Raw genomic sequence first — 25,676 nt, 5'->3', positions numbered from 1 at the left:
TGAGCTCGTCTTGTTGGGCATAAGCTCTGATGTTGCATGAGCACAGATCTCTGCAGAGGCGGATGTATGAGGTACAAGGGCCAGCCTTGTGGGCCTGTGCCCGCGTCTGTGTGTGCATGCCCAGTCGCTTGAAATTTTCATCGAAACGCACTTTCCCATTAAACTAGGTGAGCCACTGGTTTTTACCTACTTCTCTATCCCAAACTCAAGGACCTGCAGTTGAAATATAAACTAAAATTAATTAAAATTAGAGCAATTATAGGAACACAAACCCCTCTCCTGTGTTATATCAGCTTGCAGCTATCTCACACCAATTATCTTTTGGTATTATTTGCTGCTACTATTATTATTATTACTGTTTACTGACTGTTGTTACACTGCTGCAACTCGAGCATCCCTCAGTAGACCCAGCACCTGTCCCCTTCCCCCAGAAGCAGGTGGGAAGCGCAGGGCAGGAGAGCCAAGGGACGGAGACCTCCTCCCGGCTGGGCACGGCGCTGGGAGGGAGGACGTGGGCGGCAGGGCTTTCTCCTGGAGGCACGGCACCCTTATTAACCGGGCTGGTACCCCCCGGCCTGCCTTTTTGTCAGTGATTTACTTTAAGAAAAGCTTCATCACGGGGTGTGTGTGTGTGTACATAAAAAAAAAAAAAAGCATTATTACTTTAATTGTGAACATAAATTTATACAAAATATAATGAATATATAATATAAAATGGGATATAATACAAAACCAAGATAATATACACGATATATAGATAATATTATTTTAATTTTGAAAAATTATTTGCAGCAAGCAGGGGTCCGGGGGGTGCGGGGGGGGGGGGGGGGGCGGGGCGCAGGGGGGTGCCCGGTGCCTTCCCGGGTGGAGGCGGGCGGGGGCGGGGGCCGGGGCCGGAGCCGGAGCCGGCCCGGGCGGGGCGGGGCGGGGCGGGGCGGGAGGCCGCAGCAGCCGCCCCCGGCTTTGGCTGCTCGTTCTCTCGGCGCTGCGATGGCTCCGCTCCGCTCCGGCCCGGCCTGGTGGCGCTTCCTCTCCTTGGCCGTGCTCGGCCCCGTCCTCTGCGGCCGGCCGGGGCGGGCTGAGCCGGAGCCGGAGCTGGGCCCGGGCCCGGACGTGGGCCCGGGCCCGGCGGCGGAGGCGGACCCGCACGGGCGGCACCTCTACAGCGCGGAGATGCTGCGGCACGGCGCCGCGGCCGCCCCCCACTTCGTCATGTTCTTCGCCCCGTGGTGGGTATCCGGGGCGACGGAGCACGGCCCGGCCCGGCGCGGCGCGGCGCCCTTCTGCCCGCCTCTAACCACGTTGACGTGGCGGCGGGAGGCGGCCGGGCCGGGCCGGGCCGGCGGCAAGAGAGACCTCGGGGTCGCGCCGCCCTGAGCCCCAGCGGCCGGACCGGGCACCTTCCCCGGGGGCGGCGGGGCCGGGGGGGACTTGCGTTAAATGGCAGCCGGGGGCTGCGAGCGCCGGGCCGGGGAGGGGGAGCTGAAGCCTCGCTTGTGCTTGGCCCGGGCCTCTGAGGCCGTGCTGGCCCGGTCGGGGGCTTCAGCCGGCCCGCGGTGGCCGCGCCCTTACCCCGAGGGCCTGCGGCAGCGGGGTGCACCAGCACCCGAGGCGGCCCCGCGGGCGTGGGCTCCCGGCGGTGCCCCCCGCGTCGGGCCTGCGGGTAAAGTCGCTCGGCGGGGCCGTGAGGAGGCAAGCTGGGTCAGCCGCGGCTCTGCGGGGCTGGAGCTGGCCCCGGTCCCCGGCGGCTGTCCCGGTCTCTCCCCGGACTCTGTTTCACGTCGTTCCTCAAAGAGACCGAGAGCGTGCGGCCTCTGTGTCTGGCAGTAGTTGTAATTTGGTGGCCGTCGCTTACCCTGTGTCCCCCAGTCTCACAAATACTTGCACTGCAGAAGTTACGTTCTCTGCAATCACGGAATTTAAAGATAAATTTGCCCTGAAAGCAGTATAACGGTAGCGCTGTGTCCCCGAGGCCGCAGGTCACTGCAGCAGAGCTGGGTAGTTCTCAGATTTGCGAGACCTACTGGGCTTTTGTTCTGGGCTGGTACTTATGACACAAGAAAGGTTGAGAAGAGTGTGAGAACAGGGCTCTGCTGGATGTTACAGCTGTCAAGAGGACAGTACTTCTGATCTTTGGGCCTTTGTGGTGGTTGTTCATATTCTTTTTTTGTCTCTCCCCCTACCCTTTCTTATCTGACTTGCTGATATCCAAGTAGAGTTTTTGTGGGTTTTGTTGTCAGGGTTGATTGACTTTTTTTTTTTTCCTCCAAGTTTTCTTAAATTTAGGTAAAATAAAGTTAAGGGAACAATGTGCTGAAGTTATGTTTTGATGCTAAGTTATCAGTTGGTACATGGTGCCATTTAGACATATGTGAGTCATGACGCTCTTTGAAATCAGCAGCAGCAAAGGATTTCCTTTCAAAACTGAGGAACTACTGCTTTGTTTTGTTTTGTTTTGTTATTAACATCAACTTGTTTATGCCATATGAAAATGTTAAGCAAAAGCTTGAAAGAGCAGATGCCTGCCTTTGTTCTCTGAAGATCACAAAAGTGGAGGACACCTGACGTGCTGGTGAAGGACCTTTCCCTGTAAGAGCTGTAAGGCCTAAGAAATGCCTGTAGAGAGCAGGAGTGCTGCTGTGTTCTGTTTTCAGGTGATAATATCTTACGCTTTGACTTACTGTTTCATAGGCATCCCTAAAACCAGATGAGCTTTTGTCTTGGCGCAATCTCCTAGGAGACCTTGTGCCAAATGGGCTGTTGCAGTGTCCATCGTATGCTGCACACCCTCAGTGTGCATCAAAGAGAGCCCTGGCCTTGCAAACTTGAACCGTGCTGTGCCGTTAGGAAGGCTGAGGTTCTCCGCCAACATGAGCGTGAGGGAGCTGTGATGTTTCACAGACTTGTGCCTTCTCTGGATGTTCTTCTCACCCTTAGCGAGCCTCCTCCAGATCTCCAGGTCTCAGCTTCAGGGCTCTTGGTCTGGACTCCTGGCTGCCCACAGGCAGCAACAGGGCCAGGTTTTGGGTCCAAGGGGAAGAGAAGGACAAAGGGAACATCTAAGTGCTTGAGCGAGGTGCTTAGACATACCAGTGGTTTTATCACCAGAGGGATCAGGCGGCAACCTGACAGCGCTGGTATCTGTGTTAGAGCCTCTTGCCCTATTCCTAGGTGATGTTAATGTGCTAATCTCCTAATGCTTCTCACAGAGGCATGCGTTTTGGCACATCTCCCTATAGTTAGAAGAAAGAAGCCTAGCAAACAGCCCAATGTTCAGCTGGGATTGTCTTTCAGATTGCTATGGGTGCTGCTAATGTTGCATCGTCAACGCCGCCAGTAAGAGTTGTGTTAGAGCCAACGTAACTCTTCTCTACTGGATTCTTGAAACAACTGTTGCCGAGGGCCCTGCTCCCAGACAGCAGCGGTACGTCTGAGGTCCTGCGTTTGTTTCAAATATGGCAGGCTGCTCCAAGAAGAGAGCATTCCAAGTCATTTGCCATCAGATGTCAAAGGTTTTCAATCATCAGGCTGTCACCCTTGGTAGCTACGCTTGACAAGGGACAGAACCATAAGCAGGTTACTCTCTTGGTGGCACTAGATAATCTTAAGATGTTGGCCATTGCAGTTGTGTCTACAGTGGAAAGAGGTTCTCCTGGATCCTTAGTTGGAAGGAATCTCAAATGAGTAGTTTCATTGCGTTATTTTGACCGTTAGAGATCTTTCCAACATATGTGGTCTCTTGGTACACCTCTGGAAGTCCACTGAGCTGAAGCAGACTTGATCACCAGAGTTTGTTGCTGTTGAACTGAACTCTGTTGACTGGATTTTACCTTAGCTGGTTTCTTTTGTCTAAGGCAAGACTGGGCCTGTGCTGCTTGTACCATTAGACCCTGGGATAGACAGGCCTACCAACCATTGAATAACAATTTGTGCTATATCTTGGTGTGGAGCTGCCCGTGGTAGCCACAGAGCTCAAGGTCTGCTGCTGGCCTCCAGAAATGTCTGTGTTCCTCATTGGCTGCAAAGGACTTATCAGTAACTGTAGTTTTGACATACATTGTTGTTGTGTGCCTTTACATCCCTTCTTGTCATGACCCAGGAAGTCCGCCATCAGGTTTTCCAGATGAGAAGTGCTGATCCTGTGGGAGGAGCACTGACCTGTCAGCATGAGGTAGAGCAGCCTGGTACTCTGTAGATATTGCCACAGCGAAGTAATCTCCAGGCATGAGCACTTGTGGTACATGGTTGCTCAGAGTTAAAATGGGCAACTGAGCTCTTACAAATAACATAATTTCACCCATACCTCCTGATGTTAGTGGTGTATGAGAAGCAGAGGGTTGTTTTGTTGTTTGTTTTGGGATTTTTTTATTCAGAAAGGTGGATCTTTCCAGGGCCTTGTTAGTTTCTTTTGGATCTTCATTTACCTTTGTAAACAGAGATTGTGAATGCTTGCACCTTCCTAGCCCCAGTAGGAAGGAAGAGCAGGACTCCTTGTTGACGCTCAGGTCTCCTCCGTCCCCAGCGGTAGATCCAGCCCCATTGATGTAATGTGGAGTGGTAGCAACAAAAGACTGTAGGTATATGTTGCTAAGGGGGGGCGTGTGATGTTGCATGGTCTTGCTGTCTTTATTTTTGACTTCTCTGGTTTCACATATTCTGCAGCTACACCTTGTGAATTTCAGAAGTATATTGGGGACTGTCTTGTCTTGTTATTTCCTTCTGTGTAATGCTAACTTTTTTTTTAAAAAAAATAAAAAACAAACAAAAAACAAGGAATGACTAACTAGTTGATTACTGATTCAGGTATGAGCATTTTTCCTGCTTTATTTTCAATTTTAGCTCATATAATCCGAAGAAGGAAAGGAAAGGGGAACTTTGTGTATAGCAGAGATCATGGTGTTAAATATGGACAAAGCAGCTCTGTTCTGCACTTAAAAACCAGCAGGTTAATTACTTGAGACTGCCTTACCTAGTTTTCCATGTCTTTAACACCAGTCAGTATTCATTAGGTATTTAAAAATCCCTGCAGCTGGTAGGGGAAGGGACCAGGGAATCCAAAATCCTCCTCTTAATTCAAGCTCCATGAAAGAGCTGACTATGGAGGGACTTCAGTTTGAAGTTAAACACTTAAGGAATTTTTAATTTTAGTAGTAATACATAGTATCCCTTCACCGTGACAATTCAGAATAAGATCATATGGGAGGTTGTATTCCCCCACGTAGTGGGAGTGTGTGTGACCCACTGTGCCTGACTGTGACAGGACCTTATTGAGGTCAGAAGATGTTCTTTATGTTAAGGCAAATCTCAAGGTTATTTTTTTTTCCTTAAAGATATCAGGTTACCTGGAAAGGTGTGAATCCATGCAGCTTTTCTCTCAAAACCAGTTGTATAAGTGAAACTGTTTCAAATGGGAGCAACTTTCTCCGAAGTCTTAATGGTGTTTTAATTGTTACTTATGAAGTAGACTGACCCGGTCATGCCGAGGGCAGTAACAGCTTTCATGCTGCCAGGTTGAGAATGTTTTCTGTTAATCCAATTATGTATTTTTAGAAGTCTTGGAGGGCTGGCAAAAGCAGCCATTAAAGAGAAATGAAAATCCAGTCCTTAAAATTTGTCATCATAGTTCCAGGAATGGGGTATTGCTATAATGACTTGAGAGAGTAGGAAAACTGTGAGATGAACAATAACCATTTTCTGCTTCTGGGGAGCTGCTGTTGTAGCAAATGTATGAGGCCAGTTTTCTGTGTACATGCAGGTGTAGTTAGTTGATGGCGTGCTGCTGGGGAAAGCACGGTATGGGAGGATTTTGAGAAACCCTGCTCAGAAATCAGTCCTGATGTGTTTCATGACTTGTGAGTTACAATTCCTGTGATGCACAGAAGCGCAAGTGGCCTTAGAAAGAGGCTAGAAACATTATCTTCTTACCTGCTGCTAAAATATTGAATATTTTGGAATGTTAGAGCACAAAGAAAGCTGGAGAGCCTCACAGGATTTTTCTAGAAAGCTGGAAGACTGAGATTACTTTTCTTAATAGCCTCACTAAGTTCAGGGGGTGTTCAGTAGGCTTTGTAACCTAAAAGGATAGTAGCGAGAAGTTCTCATCTCTTGATGGTTTTCACATGAGGTGTGTTTGCAGTGTCCTACAATTCTTGATGGTATTCTCTGTGCTTATAACGGTGCTCGAGTATGGAATGTTTCTGACTTAACTATTTTTAATTGTATTAAAGTCTCTGACCATTCTGCATATGACTTTTCTGTAGATTCATTCCCCTCTAAATGTGAGCAACTGTTAAGCAAATATCTTGTTCCTTCTGTTGCAGGTGTGGACATTGTCAGCGTCTCCAGCCAACTTGGAATGATTTGGGAGATAAATACAACAACATGGAAAACCCACAGGTCTACGTTGTTAAAGTGGATTGTACTACAGATACACCACTGTGCTCTGAATTTGGCGTCCGAGGATACCCTACGTAAGTATGAAAGGATGTCTGCTCCTATTTCTTCCTTTTTTAGTTTTCCGTGATCCTCTGCCAATTTGTTGAAGTTGACTTCTAAGCTGTATTTTTCGGTGGGTTTCTTTGTAGCCCTTTGGACCTCATGTGTTCATTTTAAGCCTTTTACCATGTTGCCAGGTATCGTGTGATACACACTACTCTCTCTCTCTCCTTTTTTTTTTTTTTTCCCAAAGAAACTGTTTTATGTCTTGGAAGATGGCTGTGTTTAAAGGAAGTCCAGAATTGCCCTTTTCTTTTCTTTGAGAGTACCTCTTTCTCAAGCAGCAGTATATTATACAGCCATGATATGCTTGATAGAGCTGCTCTCTGGTAACTGGTAACGGTACTGTTAAAAATAACTTGTCACAAGTTCATCAGTACGCTGCACCATTCATAATTAATGTACAGGTGATCTCTTAAATTTTTGAGTGAACTTGGTGCTCATAAAATGATAAACTAATAGTATCGCTTAGCATACTTAGTGGTGGTGATGTTGTACAGACTTTTTCTAGGTAATTTTGCTTATATTGATCTAGGAGAGATTCATTTGGAGTATAAGGTTGTTAAACTTCTCCTGTTGTAAAGGATGTATCCCTTACTACCTCAGCTTTGGTAGGCAGAGCGTGGTCTAGAGTGTCTATGAGAGGGTCAGCCTGAATAGGGCTTTTGTGTTAGATATGTGTGCTCCCTTTTTAGCTGCCAAAAAGGAGCAAAGGGATTTTTTTTGCTTGTGTTGTCGCTAAAGCTTCTTGCAAAAATGGATGGGATCATTTCAACTGCTTTACTACTTACTCATTTTACTGGCGATAAGTGGAGAATGTAATCATCTGTAGCCCTTCCACAGCCTGTATGTTTCAGTTTCCTTCCCTTTGCTCACTTTGTCTAACGTTACTGCTGACCCCAGCACAGCCTGCACCTGACATACGCTCCTGGCTGCCCCAACTTTGACGCAGATGAGTGCGACTGAGTAGAAGTTGAGAGTTATAAATAGTGAAGCCCTTGTTGAAAAAGGCATTGTCCTTAAGGGCAGTTTGTGGCTTAGTTCTGCTAGAAATTCCAAGAAACAATGAGTATTACAACTCTATTTTAATATCCCCAAAAGTGAGCATTGGTCGTCTTTGCATATTTGAATAAATTGTATTGTGGTAGTGTTCCTTGTAAAATAGAGAGAGTGGCAGATATTTTGAAAAGGAAAAACTGAATGGGCATGTAATTGTTCACCCCTTCTCTTTAAGGTCATTGCATATCTAGGAATAGTTAGTGCTCGCTTTCATCTACTTGAAAAGTGTAAACGATAAGGCAGTCGTCTGCTAATTATAGAAATACAGAGATGAAGAGGAATATGTGATATCAATTCTCTTCCTGTCTGAGTCAGATTTTAACTAGCTTGTTTTTAAAAACCTCCATCAATGGAAATTTCATGGCTTCCTCAGGCACAGAGGGGTTGTCGCAGGTCCAGGATGTGCTGGTCCTTACACTGCTTTTCCAAACGCCCATCAAAGGAAAGGCTGCATCCCCTTTCCATCCCCCTGAGAGTAAAACTGACTGAGCAGGTCCCTGCACTCGTTAGTGCAGTTGTCCCAGGATGATTTGCTGCTGCAAAATACTCTCTCAACTGAACTAGAGAAAACTTACCCTCACTTCAAGAAAATAAAGGTGCATCTGGCTCTTCGAGCTGATATCTTTTCATTTTCTTGTTACTTTTCAAAAGCATTGCCATGAGGTGCATTTTAAGTGTTCTTCTGTTTTGTTTTTGTTGTTTCCTTCTTATAATGAAGTTGCTTCCCCCCCACACACCCCAAAAACTTTTTTGACTTTCTAGGATCACAAGGAACATTTGGGAATACCTTAAAAAGAAAAAACAGTATCCTGTCTCTTTTGAATGTATTTGTATTATGTGTTTTTTTCAACACTTTCATATGTTCATTTTTTTCCAACTGTGGAACAAGAAGAGAGAGAAAAATACTTCAAGAAAAAGCAGTATCAAATGACATTGTGGCAAGGGGAACTGAGGGCTAGGTGACAGTAGTAACTGAAACTATGATTTGCTTTAAAAAAATAAGTCTAGATCAGAAGTCTATATTGTTCCTTCACCGAATGTATTTCCAATTTTAGCTTAAATGTTTAATAGTAGAAGCTTTAGGTAGTTTATGGAAAAGTTTTGAAAGCAATTCTCAAATGTTATAATTGTGAAGTCTTGAATCCCTACAAGCAGTCACTTATCTCCTTGTCCTATTGACTTGTTCCAGCCTGTTTTTAATCAGTTTAATACCACATGAAATGTCCTACATTCCAAGAGCAATCAGGGAAGGAAACGTGAGAAAGAAATTCCTGGGAAAATAAGCATTGGCTTTTTTCCTTTGGTGATTTTTCCTTTGCTTTTTGAGAAAACTGAAGTAGGATTCATAGGCGTAATGGATGGTTAACCTTAGAACTGAACGCTGCAATGTTTTATTAGCTCTTGCTTATTGATCAAAGTAATATTAGGCCATGTGGACTTTTAATGTGGTATTTCTTTTTGCTGTTGTTAGAAATCTCCTGTAAAAGCTTACATGGGAATAAAAACGTGTCCAAAGTTCTAGCCATGACCCTTTACATTGCGGGAGATGCCTGATGCTGATGTTAATTGTCAAGGGAGCTGTTACTGCAGCCTGAACTGCATTGATGTGGATTAGCAAAGTGTGTTAGCTTTCTGGGAATGTTTCCTCTGTGAAAATTTTTTTCCTCACGCTTTTCTATATTTTGATCCTTTAGCCTGAAGCTGCTTAAACCAGGACAAGAACCTCTGAAATACCAAGGCCCTAGGGACTTCCAGGCACTGGAAAACTGGATGTTGGAGAAACTGAATGAAGAACCATCTGTAAGTGAAAAGGAAATATTCCCTTCTGCAGACTTGGTTATCTATAATTTCTATAGGTTAGGTTTCATTTTCCAGGAGGAAATCTGTTCCTGAGAATAAAAGTTTTGTGGCAATAACAATATGGAACAGCTTCCACATAAATCAGAATAGTAATTAAAACTGTCAGTCTGTGACCTGTCCTTTGCTTCCTGTATTTAAAACTACAGTACGTAATGCAGTTTTTAATGTTTAGCATTTTGGTGTTTTAAGATACCATTCTTAGTGTCAATTCAGTTGATGCCTGTGGGCCGTAATGCTTCTAGAATAAGAAAAGCAATTTAGGTGTAATGGTTATTAATTGCATTTGTGTTGGGCTTAATTACCTCTTAAAACATGGATGCCATCTTTAGCTCAGTTGTTATCTGGTAATGTTGTAGCCCAAAGAAAGGGTTTAAAATGGTTAGTTAAGCTAAGCTAATACCATTGCTAGGAAACCCCTTGAGTTTAGGGGTAGCACTTAAGTATGGTAGCCAAGCCTTGCCTAAAATTAATTGCAATCACAATTGTGATCGCTGTTTCTAATCAGATAAAGCTTTAGTGATTGCTGAACCACAGTTAGAACACGATTATATTTAAACAAACATGGTAATTTTAATAATTAAGCATTCAATGCTAAACTATTTTAAGAAATATACTTTGACGTTCATAAAAAATTGTTTCCAGCTCTGACCCTAGTATCTAGAAAGTAGTCGCTTGCTATTGCTGCAGTGCTAGTGGGTTTGCTGCAAGTTATACCTATAAAGTGTTGGCTCTTTTCCCATCATTGCTGCCTTCGTGGAGCCGTTAGATTCCTCTTTCTGGCATTAGGGGAGCAGAAAAAGCTTTTTCATTAGCTATTCGTAAACAGCCCAAAGACCCCTGAAACTGGTGCAATGGCAGATGTGGCTGATGTGTGATGCTATGGAGGAACTGTTAGTGATGTAAGTGAATTAGTATATGGTGAAGTGGTGAATGCCATAGCAATTGCTGTGCTGTCACTATACTGCAGCACAGTGAAAGACTGTGTTATTCCAATGACTGTGATAGCTGTTTTCTTTCTGGTAGTCTTTTTCATATTTAGCTTTTGAGAAGTTTGTTAGGAAATGTTAGATGCCCAAATCAACCTAAATAAGGACATTGCTTTAGGAATTTAAAATTTCAGAATACAGAGTTTGCAACACTGCCATGGAACAGCGTGATATAGGAGTTGAACATTGTGTATTTACTGTACAAGACAAAAGTTATTTTTTCTCATGAAATAGGATCCAGAATCTGATGTGGAACCACCAAAAGCCCCTGAACCTAAGCAGGGAATGTATGAACTCTCAGCAAACAATTTCAAGATGCACATAGCAGAAGGTAACTGTTTTTTTTCATAAGCAAGAGATACTTGCCCACAGAGACATCAGTAGTGGGAAGTCTACAACAGAAACGTTAGTTTCCAAGGTACCTCCTTCCCACTTTTGTTTTCCAGTAATACCTAGTGCAAGACTGCAGACTGAGTAAAAATGCAGTAGTTGAATTACATATTGCACACCATGAGAAAGGTTAAGAACAGCACTCCACTCAGAAGGCAGTAAAATTAAGGCCCGTAATCACATGGAAGCTGCTAGTGGGGTTTGCTCGACTAAACTGTCTCTTTCCCCGAGTTCCTTGCTCAGTCACTTGGTGTTTTTGCAAGTCCGGTTTCCTCTTTCCCTAGGTGCTGGCTTGGTCTTACTCCCAGGCTGCTCTTCTGGATAAATATAATCCACCCACTTCCTCCTTACTGCCCACATCCCACTCCGATCTGGCCCCTTATTTGATATTGTTTAGCTTCCTTCCTTCAGAATTTAGTGTGGGCGAAACACTTCACCTGTTTGGCCATTTTAAACAATATTTTGTCTGGAAGCTTTAAAATTAATGCCAAGACCGATACCTAACATGGGAAGTTTCACCCCCTACGTTGTAAGGTTTTTAGAGAATGAGCAAAATCTTACAATACAAACTTTGGGCTGCCATACACAGCAGGTGATTCTATCATCTCTGTCTGTTTTCCTGAAAACAAAGGCTGGATTAAATTGACTGTCTGTGCCCATGTGATACCACCAGCGAGCTAGATACTAGAGCTTCATAAAGTAACCATTAACTGATTAGAAATATTTTCAAGTGTAAAAGAGCATTTTGTGCAGCTAACTTAAAATTTCCCAGCTTGTGTGGCTTAACACAGAATTACATCAGAATTTTTCATGGATTCTTCTCTAAGCCATCAGCTAGTTGCTAAGCATTAAACAACTTTACAGTCCGAGAAGATAGTTTAGTGTATGTGTAAATGTTTCAATATTTTTTTTACATATCCATTGGCACTCATAGAGGAGATATTCTCATGGTCATATCCGATGGTTGAGCGGATTTATGATCATCTGTAAAGCTGTTGTCCTCTCTTGACTTCAATTATAAGCAGTTCAGTGCTTAATTTAGCAGAAGGCTTAGCAGTTCCAGCTGGAAGGTTAACTTTTGTTCTTAAAAAGTCTCCCTTTACCTCTTTGGTGCTCTAGGGCAAAAAGAATTTTAGTTTTTTTTCTATCAGGGAGGAGAATACATCACTGTGTGGTATAGAATAGCTGATTTTGACTGGATGTTCTTATTCATCCATGAGAAATTTCAGCTTGCAGTTTACTTGACCAAAGCAAAGCGCATCAATCAGTTTGAAGGTCTTTCATGTGCAGACCAGGCAAGTTAGAGTACACTGCTACTACAGTTTACATCTCCTAGTTATTTTGTGACAACTTTCTTCTGACCTCCTTTTGTGAACAAGCCCTCAAATTAGAAATGAATTCTAGTAATATCAGCCCCAAAGCAGTCTTCAAAGGATTATGAATAATTCTGTTAAAAAGAGCTTTGCTTCGGTTGCTGGTGCTTCCTTCAAATTAATTTGATTTTTCTTTTCCTCATTTTAATTAAGTTCAGTTTTATTTTGTATTAACAGAGCCTTGCCCTGATGTGTGCAAAAGCATGCAGCATCTTGAATTAATAACAGTCTTAATTGAAGGAAATTACACATTCTGGTAATCTGCAATGAAGATTATACTTTTAAACTAAACATTAGCAGGAGATAGTACAGAGACTCTCTATAAAACACTGCAAAAATCTGCTAAAGGCAGTGATTTCTGCATAGTTGACATAAAAAAACAAAGAGCAGGGCAGAAAAAGGAGAATGGAAAGCTGAACAAAATTATTTAGATAGTTCATGGACTTAATGAACTGGTGTTTCCTAAGAAATGTTTAAGTAGAAGTCCAATACTTACTTTCATTCCTGCTGTTAGAAATGTTCCTTGGTGGTTCTTTCTACTCTGTAATAGGGCAAGTGATTGACATGGTAGAATTAGACATTGTAGCAAATGGTTAGGTTAAAAATACCACTTTTAATACCTCATTTGTTGGCTTGATGGTGAGAAACTGTTTGGATTTTCAAGGAAACTGTTGACACTGTGGGACTGCATACAGTATTGAAAACCTAATTGCTGAGGTATTCTGTCCTGGCCTTTGATTCAGTGTTTCCCATCTTTTAACTCAGGAAATACCATGATAAATTTGCAGTCTGAGATAAGTACTTAGTATTTAATTGCAGCCAAATTTATTCCAAATGAGTAAAATGTTTTTTTCTTTTCTTTTCTTTTTTTTTTTTCCTTTGACTTAAAAGGTAATCACTTTATCAAGTTCTTTGCGCCTTGGTGTGGTCATTGCAAGGCTTTGGCCCCAACATGGGAACAGCTGGCTCAAGCCTTTGAGCATTCAGAAACTGTCAAGATTGGCAAGGTAGGTGAAGTGCTCTTAGTCTGAAAATGTGTTTTGTCTGAATGAACGTTTCAGCCAAGCATCGTTCTTTTCGTGCTGTGATTTGCAAATAACAATTGTTTTGTTTGTCACTTCTTAAATCCTTTTATAGTCATAGTTTCTATTTAATTTTGGGATGCTTCTTTTTTTTCTCACATCCACAGTTGACAGGACTCCCTTTTAAGCAAGGACTTGTTATAAACACAGCTAGTTCCCTGTGTTTCAGAGAGAACTGGGAGTAAGTAATGCTTCAAATGTAGGGAATACTATTTTGAGATTTGTTTTTTATTATTCTTCCCCTTTGTTAGAACTTCATAGACTTCAGGATTTATATTGAGTGGGAAAGAAACTTCTAATTTGCTCTTCATAGCACTGGATTCCTTAGCAAGCTTTAGACCTACAGGGCTCCTTATGATGAATTATTCCTTGGTTGGGGGGGGGGGAGGGGGTTTGTCCTCTTTACCCCCATAGAAATTTCTAAAGGTTTCAGGGGGTCTTCCACCTTAAAAACTGATGCCTTGTCCTCCTTTACTATTTCCCCTAGGGTTGATAACCAGGTTCTGTGGTGTATTTACCATGGGAGCTTGTTACTTGTACATGGAGTGACTGCTGTGCGGAGGTACGGGGGTGGTCTGGCAATTGCAGTTACTTGCTTTATTTGCTGACCTATACTTAAGTCCAGGTGGTTCATGATGTGGATTCCTCTGTATTGGCCAACGTGGAAAACCAACAGGGCTCAACTTGTCCTTAAGCTTTCAGAGCAGTCCTGCTGGTCTGAAATACTGCGTAACAGTTAGCAGTGTTGTCAGCCCCGCAGAGGGACAAACCCCCAGCTATCTCCCCTGCCTCTGCCCTCATAGCACTTTCGGCTATTACTAGGAGCGATGAGCTTGACTCTTTTTTTGCCTTTTAAAATTATTTTTTTTTTTAATGCTTTTGAAAATCTGCAAATTTAGGAACACTGTAGATGTACAGAGTAGGTCAGCATAGCTGAACTTTAGAGAAGACATACAAATACATGATTTTGAGACCTGGTGGATATAAAATTAGATTCCCCCTGAGAATAAAATACTGGAGGCTGTTGCTCCTTTGATGTTGTCTGTACCAAATGTTGCACCTGCTGATTTACTTTTTGAGAACCTGTCTGATAAAATCTTTGCTTAGCTTAAGTGTCTTCTCAAAGTTACCATTCACTGATAGCTGGAGAAAAATAGACAAGAAATTTCCAAAATTTCCGGTTTATTCAGTTGTCTGTCATGTTGACAGTTACTGTTACTGATAGTTACTGTTTAATAAAGGCACTAAGATTTGTCTCAATGCCTAGTCAATTTTGTGTAACGGTCTGCCTTGTGAAACTGTTTGAAACATGTCTTGGCTAACATTGTAAGTCTGTAAGTAAACAGGAAACACAACTGTTTCTAAGAAGGTTGAACCGTGACCTTCATGTAATCTGGGGAGTAGTGTCTTAACAGCAATGATACCTGCTGGCAGGATGCTGTTTAATCTTTAGACTTGATCTTCAGTGATCTGGAGCAAAGCGCTTCTAATGTAAAATTCAAAATTCAAGTGCTGGGTCAAGCAAAGGCTCCAATGCTGAAGTTATCTTTTTTTTTTTTTTTTTTTCTGCTTCAAAAAAGATTATAAACTGATAAGTTTACAAATCAGTTTATGACATACAAGAATTGAATGTTGCTATGCACTTGGAACTTCCCTCAGAGGACAGTTAACTTGCTCTCTGTTGACATGTCTTCTCTAGTCTTCAGAGAGTAGTCTTTTAAGAAATGGATGAGCCAATGTATCTTCACTTTAAAGCGCTCTCACATTAGTGTATTGTCCATGTGGTGATTTTATTCACTGAGAATACCAAGTATTTTTTAATTGGAATATTTAATTATGTCTTCATTGTTCTTTGTAACTGTTACTACTTCCTTCTGTCCGTAACTCTCTCCCTGATCCCCCTAAAAAAAAATAATCAAACACACACAGAGCCTCCCAGCTATACAATCCAAACCCCTGTTTGGAAGGCAGACACAATCATTCTCAAGACAGTATGTGGTACTGAGTTTTGCCAAGCCATGTATTGCTTGTTCCTGTATTTTTCTGAGATTTTAAACATAAGGGAGGCTATCGTACTTGTATATTTATTTTATGCACTGAAAGTTTTATATTTTCTTTCCAAATGTAGGTTGACTGTACCCAGCATTACGAAGTCTGCTCTGAAACCCAGGTTCGTGGCTATCCCACACTCCTCTGGTTTAGGAATGGTGAAAAGGTGAGTCTGCAATCTCAGCAAAAATCAGGCCATTTTTTTCTCAGTAATACTTGGACTATGCTTGCATCTTGGGGGGGAAAAGATCAAGTGGGCGTATATGGAAGTCTGCTTGTGAGAGAAAAGATGTTGGAGGTTCAGTTGGGTACTGGAAAAGGTGTACTTCGTCCACAGATAGAAGTTAGAGGTTTTTGTTCTTTGTGCTCTGCAAATAACTGGTATGATGTCCATAAATCTGTAAGCAGTATTTCTGGTTGTGCTACTGTGTGAGAGAATTCTGGATAAAGAAAACTTGATCTTAATACCTTACCTCCTATGGAAAACAAAAATATAGATGAAATAGAAATAATAAAAAGGTACGTAATTTTCACAATGTATCAGAAGGTTCTGGTCTCTAAGTGGTGCCTGTCTGCTGAGTGATGTCTGAGTGATGCAAATTTTCCTTCTTATAAATCTGAACGCTTCGTATGACACTGAGTGAGAGTCCTGTGGGTGCAGTTGACATTTTTCCTTGTAGCAATTCAAAGGAGTACGATATTGTGAAGTTGCGGGGAAGGAAAATACTTATAAATACCACATACATGAACAGCAGCAGATACATTATAAATAGTAGTGTTACTTACCATGTTTCACACTTTCAAGATAAAGTAAATGTATTAAATGAATATTAAAAATAGGTCTGCAAGCAGAGAACCCAGGACTCCTCTTTTACCTGCTAAGTTTTGGGAGGGGTTGGGTTTTTGCCCCATTCACCTTGCATTCCTTTTTTGAACATCTACAGCATCAGAGATGTGATGTTTGCTGCTCAGTCCAGTTTAGTGGCTGTTGCTTGTGGCAGTTTTCTGGCACTCTAAAGAGAAAGTGGCCACAAGTACATACCAGCGTGTGTGAGTTCTGGTACAAGCATTGATACAAGATTAGCCGCTCCAGGGAATTTAAATGAATCGGCACCTGGATTTTTTTAATCCCAGCCTGATTTGCACAGGAAATACACGGCCTTGTTACTGCTGGAGCAGCGGTGCCTGGCACATGTCAGGAGCAGAAGCTGAGGGAATGCTCAAGTCAACCATGGGGGCATGTCCAAGGTTAGAGATGTTTTCAGTTAATTAAACTTTTGTCTCTGTATGGCATGAGTCTCAAGAATGGGAAGTGTTCTGCTATTTCTTCAGAATGGTTTTTCACCTGCTTTATTTTTATTTTTCAGAGAGCTACAGATAGCAAGTTGCCTTGCCAGAACCATACTATCTTGATCTAGAAAAGTTAGCTGTGGTTTCTCCCAACAAGCCAGATCAATTTTGGGTTTTTTTGACCCTTTGTAATTACTGAACTTTGAGTTGCTCAGAGTTATTTGAATCAAAAGTGCGGTGAAAGAAAAAGTGAGATCACTGCTGTTGTATTTGGTAAAGCTCAATCCCAGCCACTAGTCTGAACAATGTATTTCTGTTGACATCAAACTGGCTTTTCTCCATTGGCAGTGTGGTATTCCCTGGAGGCACACTGCCATCAGAATTGCACGTTCCTTCTTAGGCTGATACAATATATTTTAAAAAACCACAAAACAAACCAACAACTTTCCAATGTGGCCCAGAAATTCCTGGAAGTCTCTCTGGTTGCTATTATACCATTGGTAAGGAGCAGAGGAGGAGGAGGAGAACTGCTTCAGCCATCCAGCCTTGTTGTCTGTAATGTCATCATCCCCTTTGTCTTAACTGAAGTCTGCCTCTTGGTTAGATGCAGCAGAAACCCTGGGAGGAGCAAATGGGCACTGACCCTGCCCTGCTGAAATGGATACAAACAAGCACGTACAGGCTTCTTGCATCATCTTAGATTAATTCCATTGTGATTTAGACCAGTGTGGGGAAAGTGGCTATAGTTACAAGTAACAGTATCAATGACAAAAGAAGGAAAATGCATAGAAACGGTTCCACAGATAGAAGAAATGGTTGAAGAGGTGTCTGTTCTTCCTTCCAACGTATGGAAGATTGTGTGCTGTTTCTTGAAGAGTGTTCCTCATCTGTGAGAGGAGATATATCTTGTAGCCCACACCTCGTGGGACTGAAACTCAAGAATTCTATCCAAAATGGGTATGTAGTGTCTCAAAGAGATGACCTCTCTTTTTGAACAGAGAAATCACTACTAATTTTCACAGAGAGTGCTGAGGGCAATCACGCAAGTGCCAGTTTGGAGATGGCCAACAGTGGATTTGAGACTAGAAACTGCTCAGAGGCACTCTGATTTCTTGTTCTCTAGAGCTATGAAAGTACCTGAGGTATGGGGAAGCACCTAAAGCAACCCGTGGCTTCTCAAAGATCTGGCTGGTGGAGTGCTTTATGTGCAGGTTCAAAAATATGACCTAACTTCCGTGAGAGTGGTGCTGTTGGAAATGCCTGCCCCGCAGGAGGCAGCTGTTGTCTCTTACTCCCAGGTGAACTTGGGTGCGCAGAGAGCATTGCCTTACTGTTTGGGTTTTCCAAGGATGTGTGGCAGGTGTGCGGGCCAGAGGAGCGGCTGTGTAGTCAGGCGACATGCAACTCAAGTCTTTCAACCCTGTCGAAGCACTGGACAGAGCTCTCATGGTAACAGAGACCACCACTAAACAGTGATGGGTATTTTGCTGTTCCTTGCAGTGGCTTTAGGTTTAAAGAATAAAACCTTGAAAAAGCTGATTAGAGTGAGAGATGAAGGTCAAAGTGGAAAAGTTTCTAAAATTTGCTTCTCTTTCTAAAATACCTTTCATTTCAAGGAAATTTTAGATTGTTCCCTTTCGGTACAGAAGAATCTATGGCAAATTCTGAAGACATGGAGTGAATGGAATGCCATGGAGAGGTTTAACAACTAGATAATCATTATGAATATGCTTACACTTGGCAATCTTATGTTTTTCTGGTGACTATTTATTTGCTAGATTAACTGCATCTACACACTTATACAAACTACTTGGTAATTGTAGGGTGACCAGTACAAAGGGAAGAGGGACTTTGATTCCTTAAAGGAGTATGTGGATTCCCAACTACAGAGCTCTGGGAAAGAGCCACCGGCTGATAAACCTGCCGAAGTGCCACAGCCACCTGCAGAACCCACCCGTGTTGAGGTAAGTGCTCCTGCACTCTGCAGCAATGTTAAAAGTATTCAAACCATTTCAGCAGTCTGAGACTTCCATGCATTTTTCTCCAATAACTTGACAATTTCTAGATGTAATCTTTACTAATACTGTCCTGGTTATTGTTTTAGTAATTAATGAGTGGAATCGGACCATAAATCCTAGTGATACTTTTATTAACCTCATGAATTGGGGAAAAAAAAAAATCTAGCTCCTTTTTTATGGTTGCAATAAGCTGTTTGGATAGAGTGGCATAAATGTGGTCTTTTTTTGGTCTGCGGAACTGCTGGCACCTCAGTCTTTATGACAGCGTATTTCATCACCGTGGAGATGAACATTTTTGCAAGAGTCTCACCTGAACCCAGAAGGATGGCACATGCTGCTAAGCCCCTAAAAACAGCCAGGGTCCTATGCTTACAGACTGTCTGCAGAAGCAACAAAATAGCAAAGATTATGAAGACTGATCTAAACGTAGCAAGGTAATGTGTCCTGTGGCAAGAAGACTCCTCAGGTTTGGAGGCTTATTCTAATCCTGGTTGTAGGAGCTACAGGGGTTATGAATGTGGCCAAGGAATTGGCAGAAATAACTTTATCGCCTTTCAGACAATCACAGAATCACAGCATGTTAGGGGTTGGAAGGGACCTCAAAAGATCATCTAGTCCAACCCCCCTGCCAGAGCAGGACCATGCAGGTCACACAGGAAGACATCCAGGCGGGTTTTGAATGACTCCAGAGAAGGAGACTCCACAACCTCTACTTCTTGTCATTTAGTTTTCTGTCTTTTTTAATCACTTTGGCATTTCATCTGGCATTTTTCTTGTAGCTGAACGTGAAGTTGGTGAGGTTGAGAAATTAGGGATGGTTTTCAAGCGTACTTCCTCATGAAATGTGGCAAACGTTCTTCTGCCTAGAAAATATGGGACGATGATTTAGACTCCCTTGTAATGTAGAATGAACTTATGTAATTAAAAAGCATCAATGTTATTAATACAGTTTATACGCAGCTTCTCACAGGAGAGTATTACCTTTCCCAGTTGACTTTTCCAGCAGCATTACTCATCTTGCATAAAGTGGCTTACCAAACATTATGGACAACATCATAGTTTTGCAATTTTCAGACCCCTCAATTTTATTTATTTATTTTTAATTGACCTCATATTTGGAAGACCCTAGCAAGCTGGTGTTAGTACAATGCAGAAAGTAATTAGTTGTCTTACTGTTTTTATAGAAATCACACAAACCATGTGTGATGCAAATTCCCACTTATCCCTCGCATGCACCAGGACACACACAAACAGGATTTTTGTGCGGGGATTTTTTTGCCAAATAATAGTAGACACAGTGTAGGACTCAACTTGTCTTTGCAGCTTTACACCACAGCTTTGGATGCCACCATTTCTTGGTCACTCATCTTCAGATGCCTTGATTCTGGGTTTGTTTTCATGAATTTTGAGACAAGGGGCTAGCCCACGTAGCCAGCAGACACTGACTGCATTTTCCATCAGCAGCCCAGAGCTGGTACCGCAGGCAGCAAGAGCAGTGAGTTGTCTCCCAGTGTTGAGCCCCTGCATGAATTCCCTCATGTCTTACATGAGCCAAGGACTTGCCAGCCTGTTCATGGAAGCTGTACTTTCATGTCTGTGAGACTTCTCTCCTGCAAGACATCACTAAAATTACTCAAAAATGATCCAGATGGATTAAGGTAGAGTGACCAGCAGATGCTCACGTCATGTGATTGCATAAGATATCTTTTCTAAAGAAACCAAGCTAAAAATGTACTATCTGACACTAAACATTTTTGTGGTTATCTAGTTCATATTACTATTCTGATAGTAATCTAGAGAGCTTTAAAATTTGTTTTACTGTGGGGAAGACGCTATTTATAAGGTTTTCAGATTTGATATCTTAGATGGTAAATGATGTTTGGAACATCTGGTTTAGATATCCATTTAGGAAATTCAGAATAGAAGAATATGTATTCACCGTTCATTTTTTCTTCGTTTAATTGTCTGTATTTAATAATTAAAAAGTATAATTTGTGAATAATTCTTTAGAGGTAATAGGACTTCAACTTAATGAAATAATTTCATGAACTAACAGTTATTTACAGAAATGCTTAAAGGTACTGAGTTATTTCTAATTTCAAGTTTCTTTTTGGCTTCTCTTGCTAACACTCTTGATGGGTTTAAAGTAGAATTGGTAATACTGTCAGTTGCGCTCTTTCTTTTGCTTTCATTTGAATTCGAAGCTTTTGTAGGTGTGAGGTTTATTTATTTATTTTTAATCCCTCCCACCCTTAAGGGTCTCACACAACAAAGAAGTTTGTCCAGTTCTGTGCTCTCTTATGAGGCTGGCTGTAAGCAATGTGCTATTGTCTCATCGCTCCTGTGCCATTGCTCTCGATGTTATCAGGAGTAAAAATTCTTCCTGGTGTCCGTGCGAGTGTGGTGAGGTGATGTCCTCTTGACAAGCAAATACGTGTTTCTGGTAACAGATTTTTCCATGTGTGCAGCACAGGGATGTAGCAGAGGGAGAACAGCTGTCAAGACATCACTCGTGTGCCTTGAATACCTCACTAAACTCTCAGATGGCCATTACGTGCTTTAAGACAGCTCCTCTCAGCGTTGTTCCTTGAAACACGTGCATGACAGTGTATTAAAATGAAGATGATTTTTTTTCCAACAACTAAACTTCAGATGCAGGCAGATCCCCTGAAAATAGGGGTGTTTTGTTTCTCCAATTATGGATGAGATTCAGTGTGAAATATGCATTTCTCTTCATCTCTCTAGGGCAGGAAAGTGGCTGAGGGACAAGTGTGAGGTGTGCTGCTGCTACTCTTGTTTATATTATCAAGACAATAATATTATCTTTTCCAGTTTGAGTTTCCCTTTCAGGTACCTAAAAGCTCATTTGGCTGATGTTATATGTACAAAAAGTTTTGACTGTTTTTGGTTTGGTTTTTTTTTTTTTTTGAACAGGCTGCAGTGCTTTCTCTCTCTGAAAAAGACTTCGATGCAACCATTGCTAGGGGGATCACCTTTATTAAATTCTACGCTCCGTGGTAAGAAGTTTGCACCTGTTGTTGTTCAGGATTATTGCTGTCAGTGCATTAGTTGCTGTGCGTCTTTGAGTTGTGTGTAGTACTGTGTGCGTTGTCTGATCTAAAATGAATTAACTGAAGAACGTGTATGTTGGCAAGAGTTCCAGCAATGCAGCTCAATCTGGTTTAGCTTTCTTGGGATGCCCCTCCGTGGAAAGGCTGACTGAGCAGCTTTACTGTGTCAGCCTCGAGGTAATGCCAGGGAACAAGGAGAGTGAAGCTTTCTTTGCAGGCTTAGCGTGCTCCTGTCCCTTGACTAGAGTAAGGCGAGAGGAGTGTAGGACCAGTGTTGAGAAGGGAGAGCATGCTCGCCTTTGGGCGCTCTCCTGCCATGACCAGCCTCTTTTGGAAGCCTCATTTGAGCACCTGGGCATTGGTACAGACTGTAGAGCTATGGATAATTGGCTGTTACTCTTCAAATAACTGACAAAAAACTTAATTTGCACAAGTGACGATTTTGAGATGTTCTTAAGAGTATATTCCATGTAGTATGTTTTTACAGCGACCCAAGGTAGAAATGTCTAATGCAGATGGTGTAGGAGTAGATATCAACTGGAAAGCACTGGGGGGGGGGGTGTGATAAAAATGAATGTCCTATCTGTCATCTGCCATTACTGGCATATCCAGCAGAGCCTGGGACCCAAGCTGGGATGAGACCTCAGTATTACAAACTTGTAGAACAAATATTTTTCCCCTTTTCTTACTGTTCCCTTTCTGAGACAAAGTTTCATGTTTCTCTCTGGCTTATAGACTATATCATATTTGTGCCTGGATTGAATTTAATGAAACTTGTGTGCCATCTTTCTCATCCATTGCCCAGTCTCTTAGCCAAAGAAGGAAGCCTAGTGTAGGGGGAGAGAATAAAAATAAGCTGTAGCTCACTGTGTGAAAGATAACATATCTCTGATTTCATCACTAGCCATTGCATTAATGCAGTATATGAAATACAAAAAGATCTTTTGTCTGGAGTGGTAAAAGGTCACCATCACAAAGCCACACAAGCAAATGCAATGCATATTTAAGTGTGCTCAGGCATATCAAAATACTGCAGCTTAACTCTGTCAGTAGGCATGAATGTGTTTCTAATTGTAGGCAAGAACTACCAGGGAAAATTTCATTTTACATAATCTCAATGATGCAGTCTTTCCCAGTGCTGTCACCCTTTGTACTGCAGTGTGGTTTGCTGCTTGAGAGCCACTTCTGTGCTCCCTTACATCTGAAAGATCTGCTTTTGGATGTGGGCAAGTGTCTGCCACCACTGTTAAGAAATACCCTGCCCATACACACACCTTCCCCCTTCATGTTTATTGCTCTCTCTTTACTCCCTTTATCCTCTCTGTGCACTGTGAAGGACTGAGATCAAATCCGTGCCTGTGCTACTACTGCAGCACCAGTAGAGCTGGCTGGTAAATTCAGTTTACATCTCTGCACAAAGCGGCTTCTAGTCTGATTTTGGAACCCAGGGCTTGTTGGCATATGTAGGAGGTCCTTATCTGAGAAACTTTTTCTGGAAAAGTTTGAGATAAAGAAAAGCTCCCTTTTAAATTAACTTTTCTTAATAATACTGCACTTCAACCATCTCCTCATCTCGGGAGATTCCAGTGGGGTGCTGCTGGATCTCACTGCTGTGATCGGTGTTGGATGGCAGGCTGAGAACTGGTGGTTCAGGAGGCAGAGTGAAGTTCTTAAACCAGTATGTGCTTCCTGGCTGCAGTGTACAGAAAGCCACCGTTTAGGAAAATGCTTCCTATATTTATGTAGCTGGTCTCCTAGTTTTAGCTCTGAAAGTCAGGCTTATGTATACAGTTGTAGTGCTCTGCATATAAATGACCTTTTTCTCTTCCAAGTGGATTAACTTACGTAGGGCTCAGCAAACACTATTATGTTGCTTGGTGGTTCTGTCTTTCAGTTAGTTTTGGGTAAATATTAATGTTAGCTTGCATAGTAAGCATAAAAATCATCCTCTTCTAGTAGTTTTTGTGCATGGTCAGAAGTGCTTTTATACTGCCACTGTGTATTAACAAGGTGGTTTAAATATACACTGGCTTGTATTAAGAAAACTCTTGCAGAGACATCTTTCATTATTTTTGTAAATGCCCTGATCCAGCCTCGAGGCAATCACAGGGCTGTTTTAATAACCCAGTTAAGGTGCAGCTGGGTGACCAGAACAAGCGCTGCAGCTTTAAAGTCTGCCGTGTGGGAATTCTTCTTGCAGGCAGCAAGAAGTTCAAGTTATGAACTGGGCTAAGCCAAGTTCAAAATATAAACAAAATCAATACTTTACTATAGTTCCTACCATTTTACAGTATCATTTTCACTCTTGACACTAGTGTTTCATTGTGTGTAATCTGTGGACCACATTCTCATGTTACTGTAGAGACATAAGGGAATAAAATAGAAATAGGCTTTTTGGTGTTATCAATGATGTAACTGGAATGATTCTCTCTAATGCAAATCAGAGTAGGGCCTGATATATTATTTTTTTTTCCATCTATGAAGTGAAACTTACTGACTCTCAAACAGTTCCATTGCAGACCTGCCTGAAAGTAGAGCAGTGGTGGTTAAACTGCAAAGTACCATCAGTGAAAAAGCGCATTTAACTACCGGAGTGTTCGATAAAAACAGAATCTGTGTTGACAAATGCCTCTATTAAAATTGAGTTTCCAGCACTGGGTGATGCTACATTGGTCAAGGATGCTGTTGGGAACTGGAAGACATTTAATAGGGAAATTAAAATCTCGTTTAAATAATTAAGCTCAGGTTATGTAGCTTTAGTATAACTGGCATATGCTGCCTGAAAACTTAATGTGGACCACAGACATGCTATGCCTTACTTTTAGAAACAAATGTTTTAAGCAAATTTTTTTTTTTTTAATTTAAATATTCTCTGTGCTTGTCTTTATTTGGCTTCATGTTTGTCTGTAGGGTAAACTGTTACTGTACCAACATCCAGAATACCATTCCAGATGAGACTAATGAAGGCCAGAAACTACTTCAGTGCTTAACTTACATAAAATTGCTCATTTTCTTAGCTCGTTTACTGACATAATAGCGCAAAGGAGTCGGAGGGCCAAAGCATTAGGGGATAGGAAAGGCAGCTAGTTAAAGGTACAGCTACAGCAGCAAGATGGCAGAGATAAACTGGAAGGTATATCTGCTAAACAAATCTCTCTTTTGTCTCTAGGTGTGGTCACTGTAAGAACTTGGCTCCAACTTGGGAGAACCTTGCCAAAGAGCAATTTCCAGGTTTGACTGATGTCAAAATAGCAGAAGTAGACTGCACTGTGGAACGTAACGTCTGCAGCCGATTTTCTGTAAGTGTGGAAGAGCTGAAAGGAGCAGGCTAGCATTGTGTACCAAACGTTAGAGGCTCCAGCATGCAGCTGAGCGGGCTGCTGCATTGCAGGTGCCTGGTAACAGTGCAGCTGTGTTCTCTGTTAGCCAAAAAAGCACTGGTTCAGAGCAGCATCTGATGACACCATTTCATTCCTGGACTGTTTGTTCAGACCCAGTCGTTCTCAGTATTGGCTAAAGCTGAAGAAGTCCCTAATGTAAGAAGCCTCCCTCTGTGAAAGCACCAAAGCTGTCTTGTGGTAGCCAGGGCAAAGTTCTGTTCCTAGGAAAAAAAGTCTTTTGGTGCTGGAGACGGAGCTGGAGCTGCCATTCCAAGAGCTGAGAGGAACGTGTATTATTCACTTACAAACGTTCAGAAACTGCAGGTTGACATCGGCACTTCGGGTGTGGTGTTTGGGTTTGGGTTTTTAAATTCAAATGGCTTATTGTTTGAGGGGTTTGGTGGCTTTTCAGTGTCAGGTAAATGCAAGTGATGGATATCAGTGACTTTGGACATTAGTAACAAGTTTCTTTTTTTTGTGTGTGTGTGTGTCTTTTGAAGGTACGCGGTTATCCGACGCTTCTGCTTTTCCGAGGAGGGAAGAAAGTCAGTGAACACAATGGAACGAGAGACCTTGAATCACTGCATAGCTTTGTCTTGCGTCAGGCAAGGGATGAATTGTAA

At 42.2% G+C, this 25,676-nt stretch overlaps 1 protein-coding gene across 2 annotated transcripts; it reads left to right on the top strand.

Annotated features, from left to right (window-relative positions):
- The first annotated feature begins 990 nt into the window (after positions 1 to 990).
- On the top strand, positions 991 to 25,676 carry TXNDC5 (thioredoxin domain containing 5). 2 transcript variants are annotated; one of them, XM_086469416.1, is made up of 10 exons: positions 991 to 1,229; positions 6,321 to 6,470; positions 9,249 to 9,354; positions 10,635 to 10,731; positions 13,055 to 13,170; positions 15,374 to 15,460; positions 18,408 to 18,548; positions 21,537 to 21,619; positions 24,843 to 24,972; positions 25,554 to 25,676. In XM_086469416.1, exons 1-10 carry the CDS (start codon positions 991 to 993, stop codon positions 25,674 to 25,676), a joined length of 1,272 nt encoding a protein of 423 aa, XP_086325542.1. The 2 variants fall into 2 exon arrangements, with proteins under 2 accessions (XP_086325542.1, XP_086325541.1); XM_086469415.1 differs by having other exon boundaries at positions 18,408 to 18,554.

The sequence above is a fragment of the Leptosomus discolor genome, chromosome 8 (assembly GCF_034619465.1).
Source record: "Leptosomus discolor isolate bLepDis1 chromosome 8, bLepDis1.hap2, whole genome shotgun sequence".
In the NCBI taxonomy this organism is placed as follows: Eukaryota; Metazoa; Chordata; class Aves; order Leptosomiformes; family Leptosomidae; genus Leptosomus; species Leptosomus discolor.
Note: the sequence above shows the minus strand (reverse complement) of the source record. Positions and strands in the feature narration are given on the sequence as shown.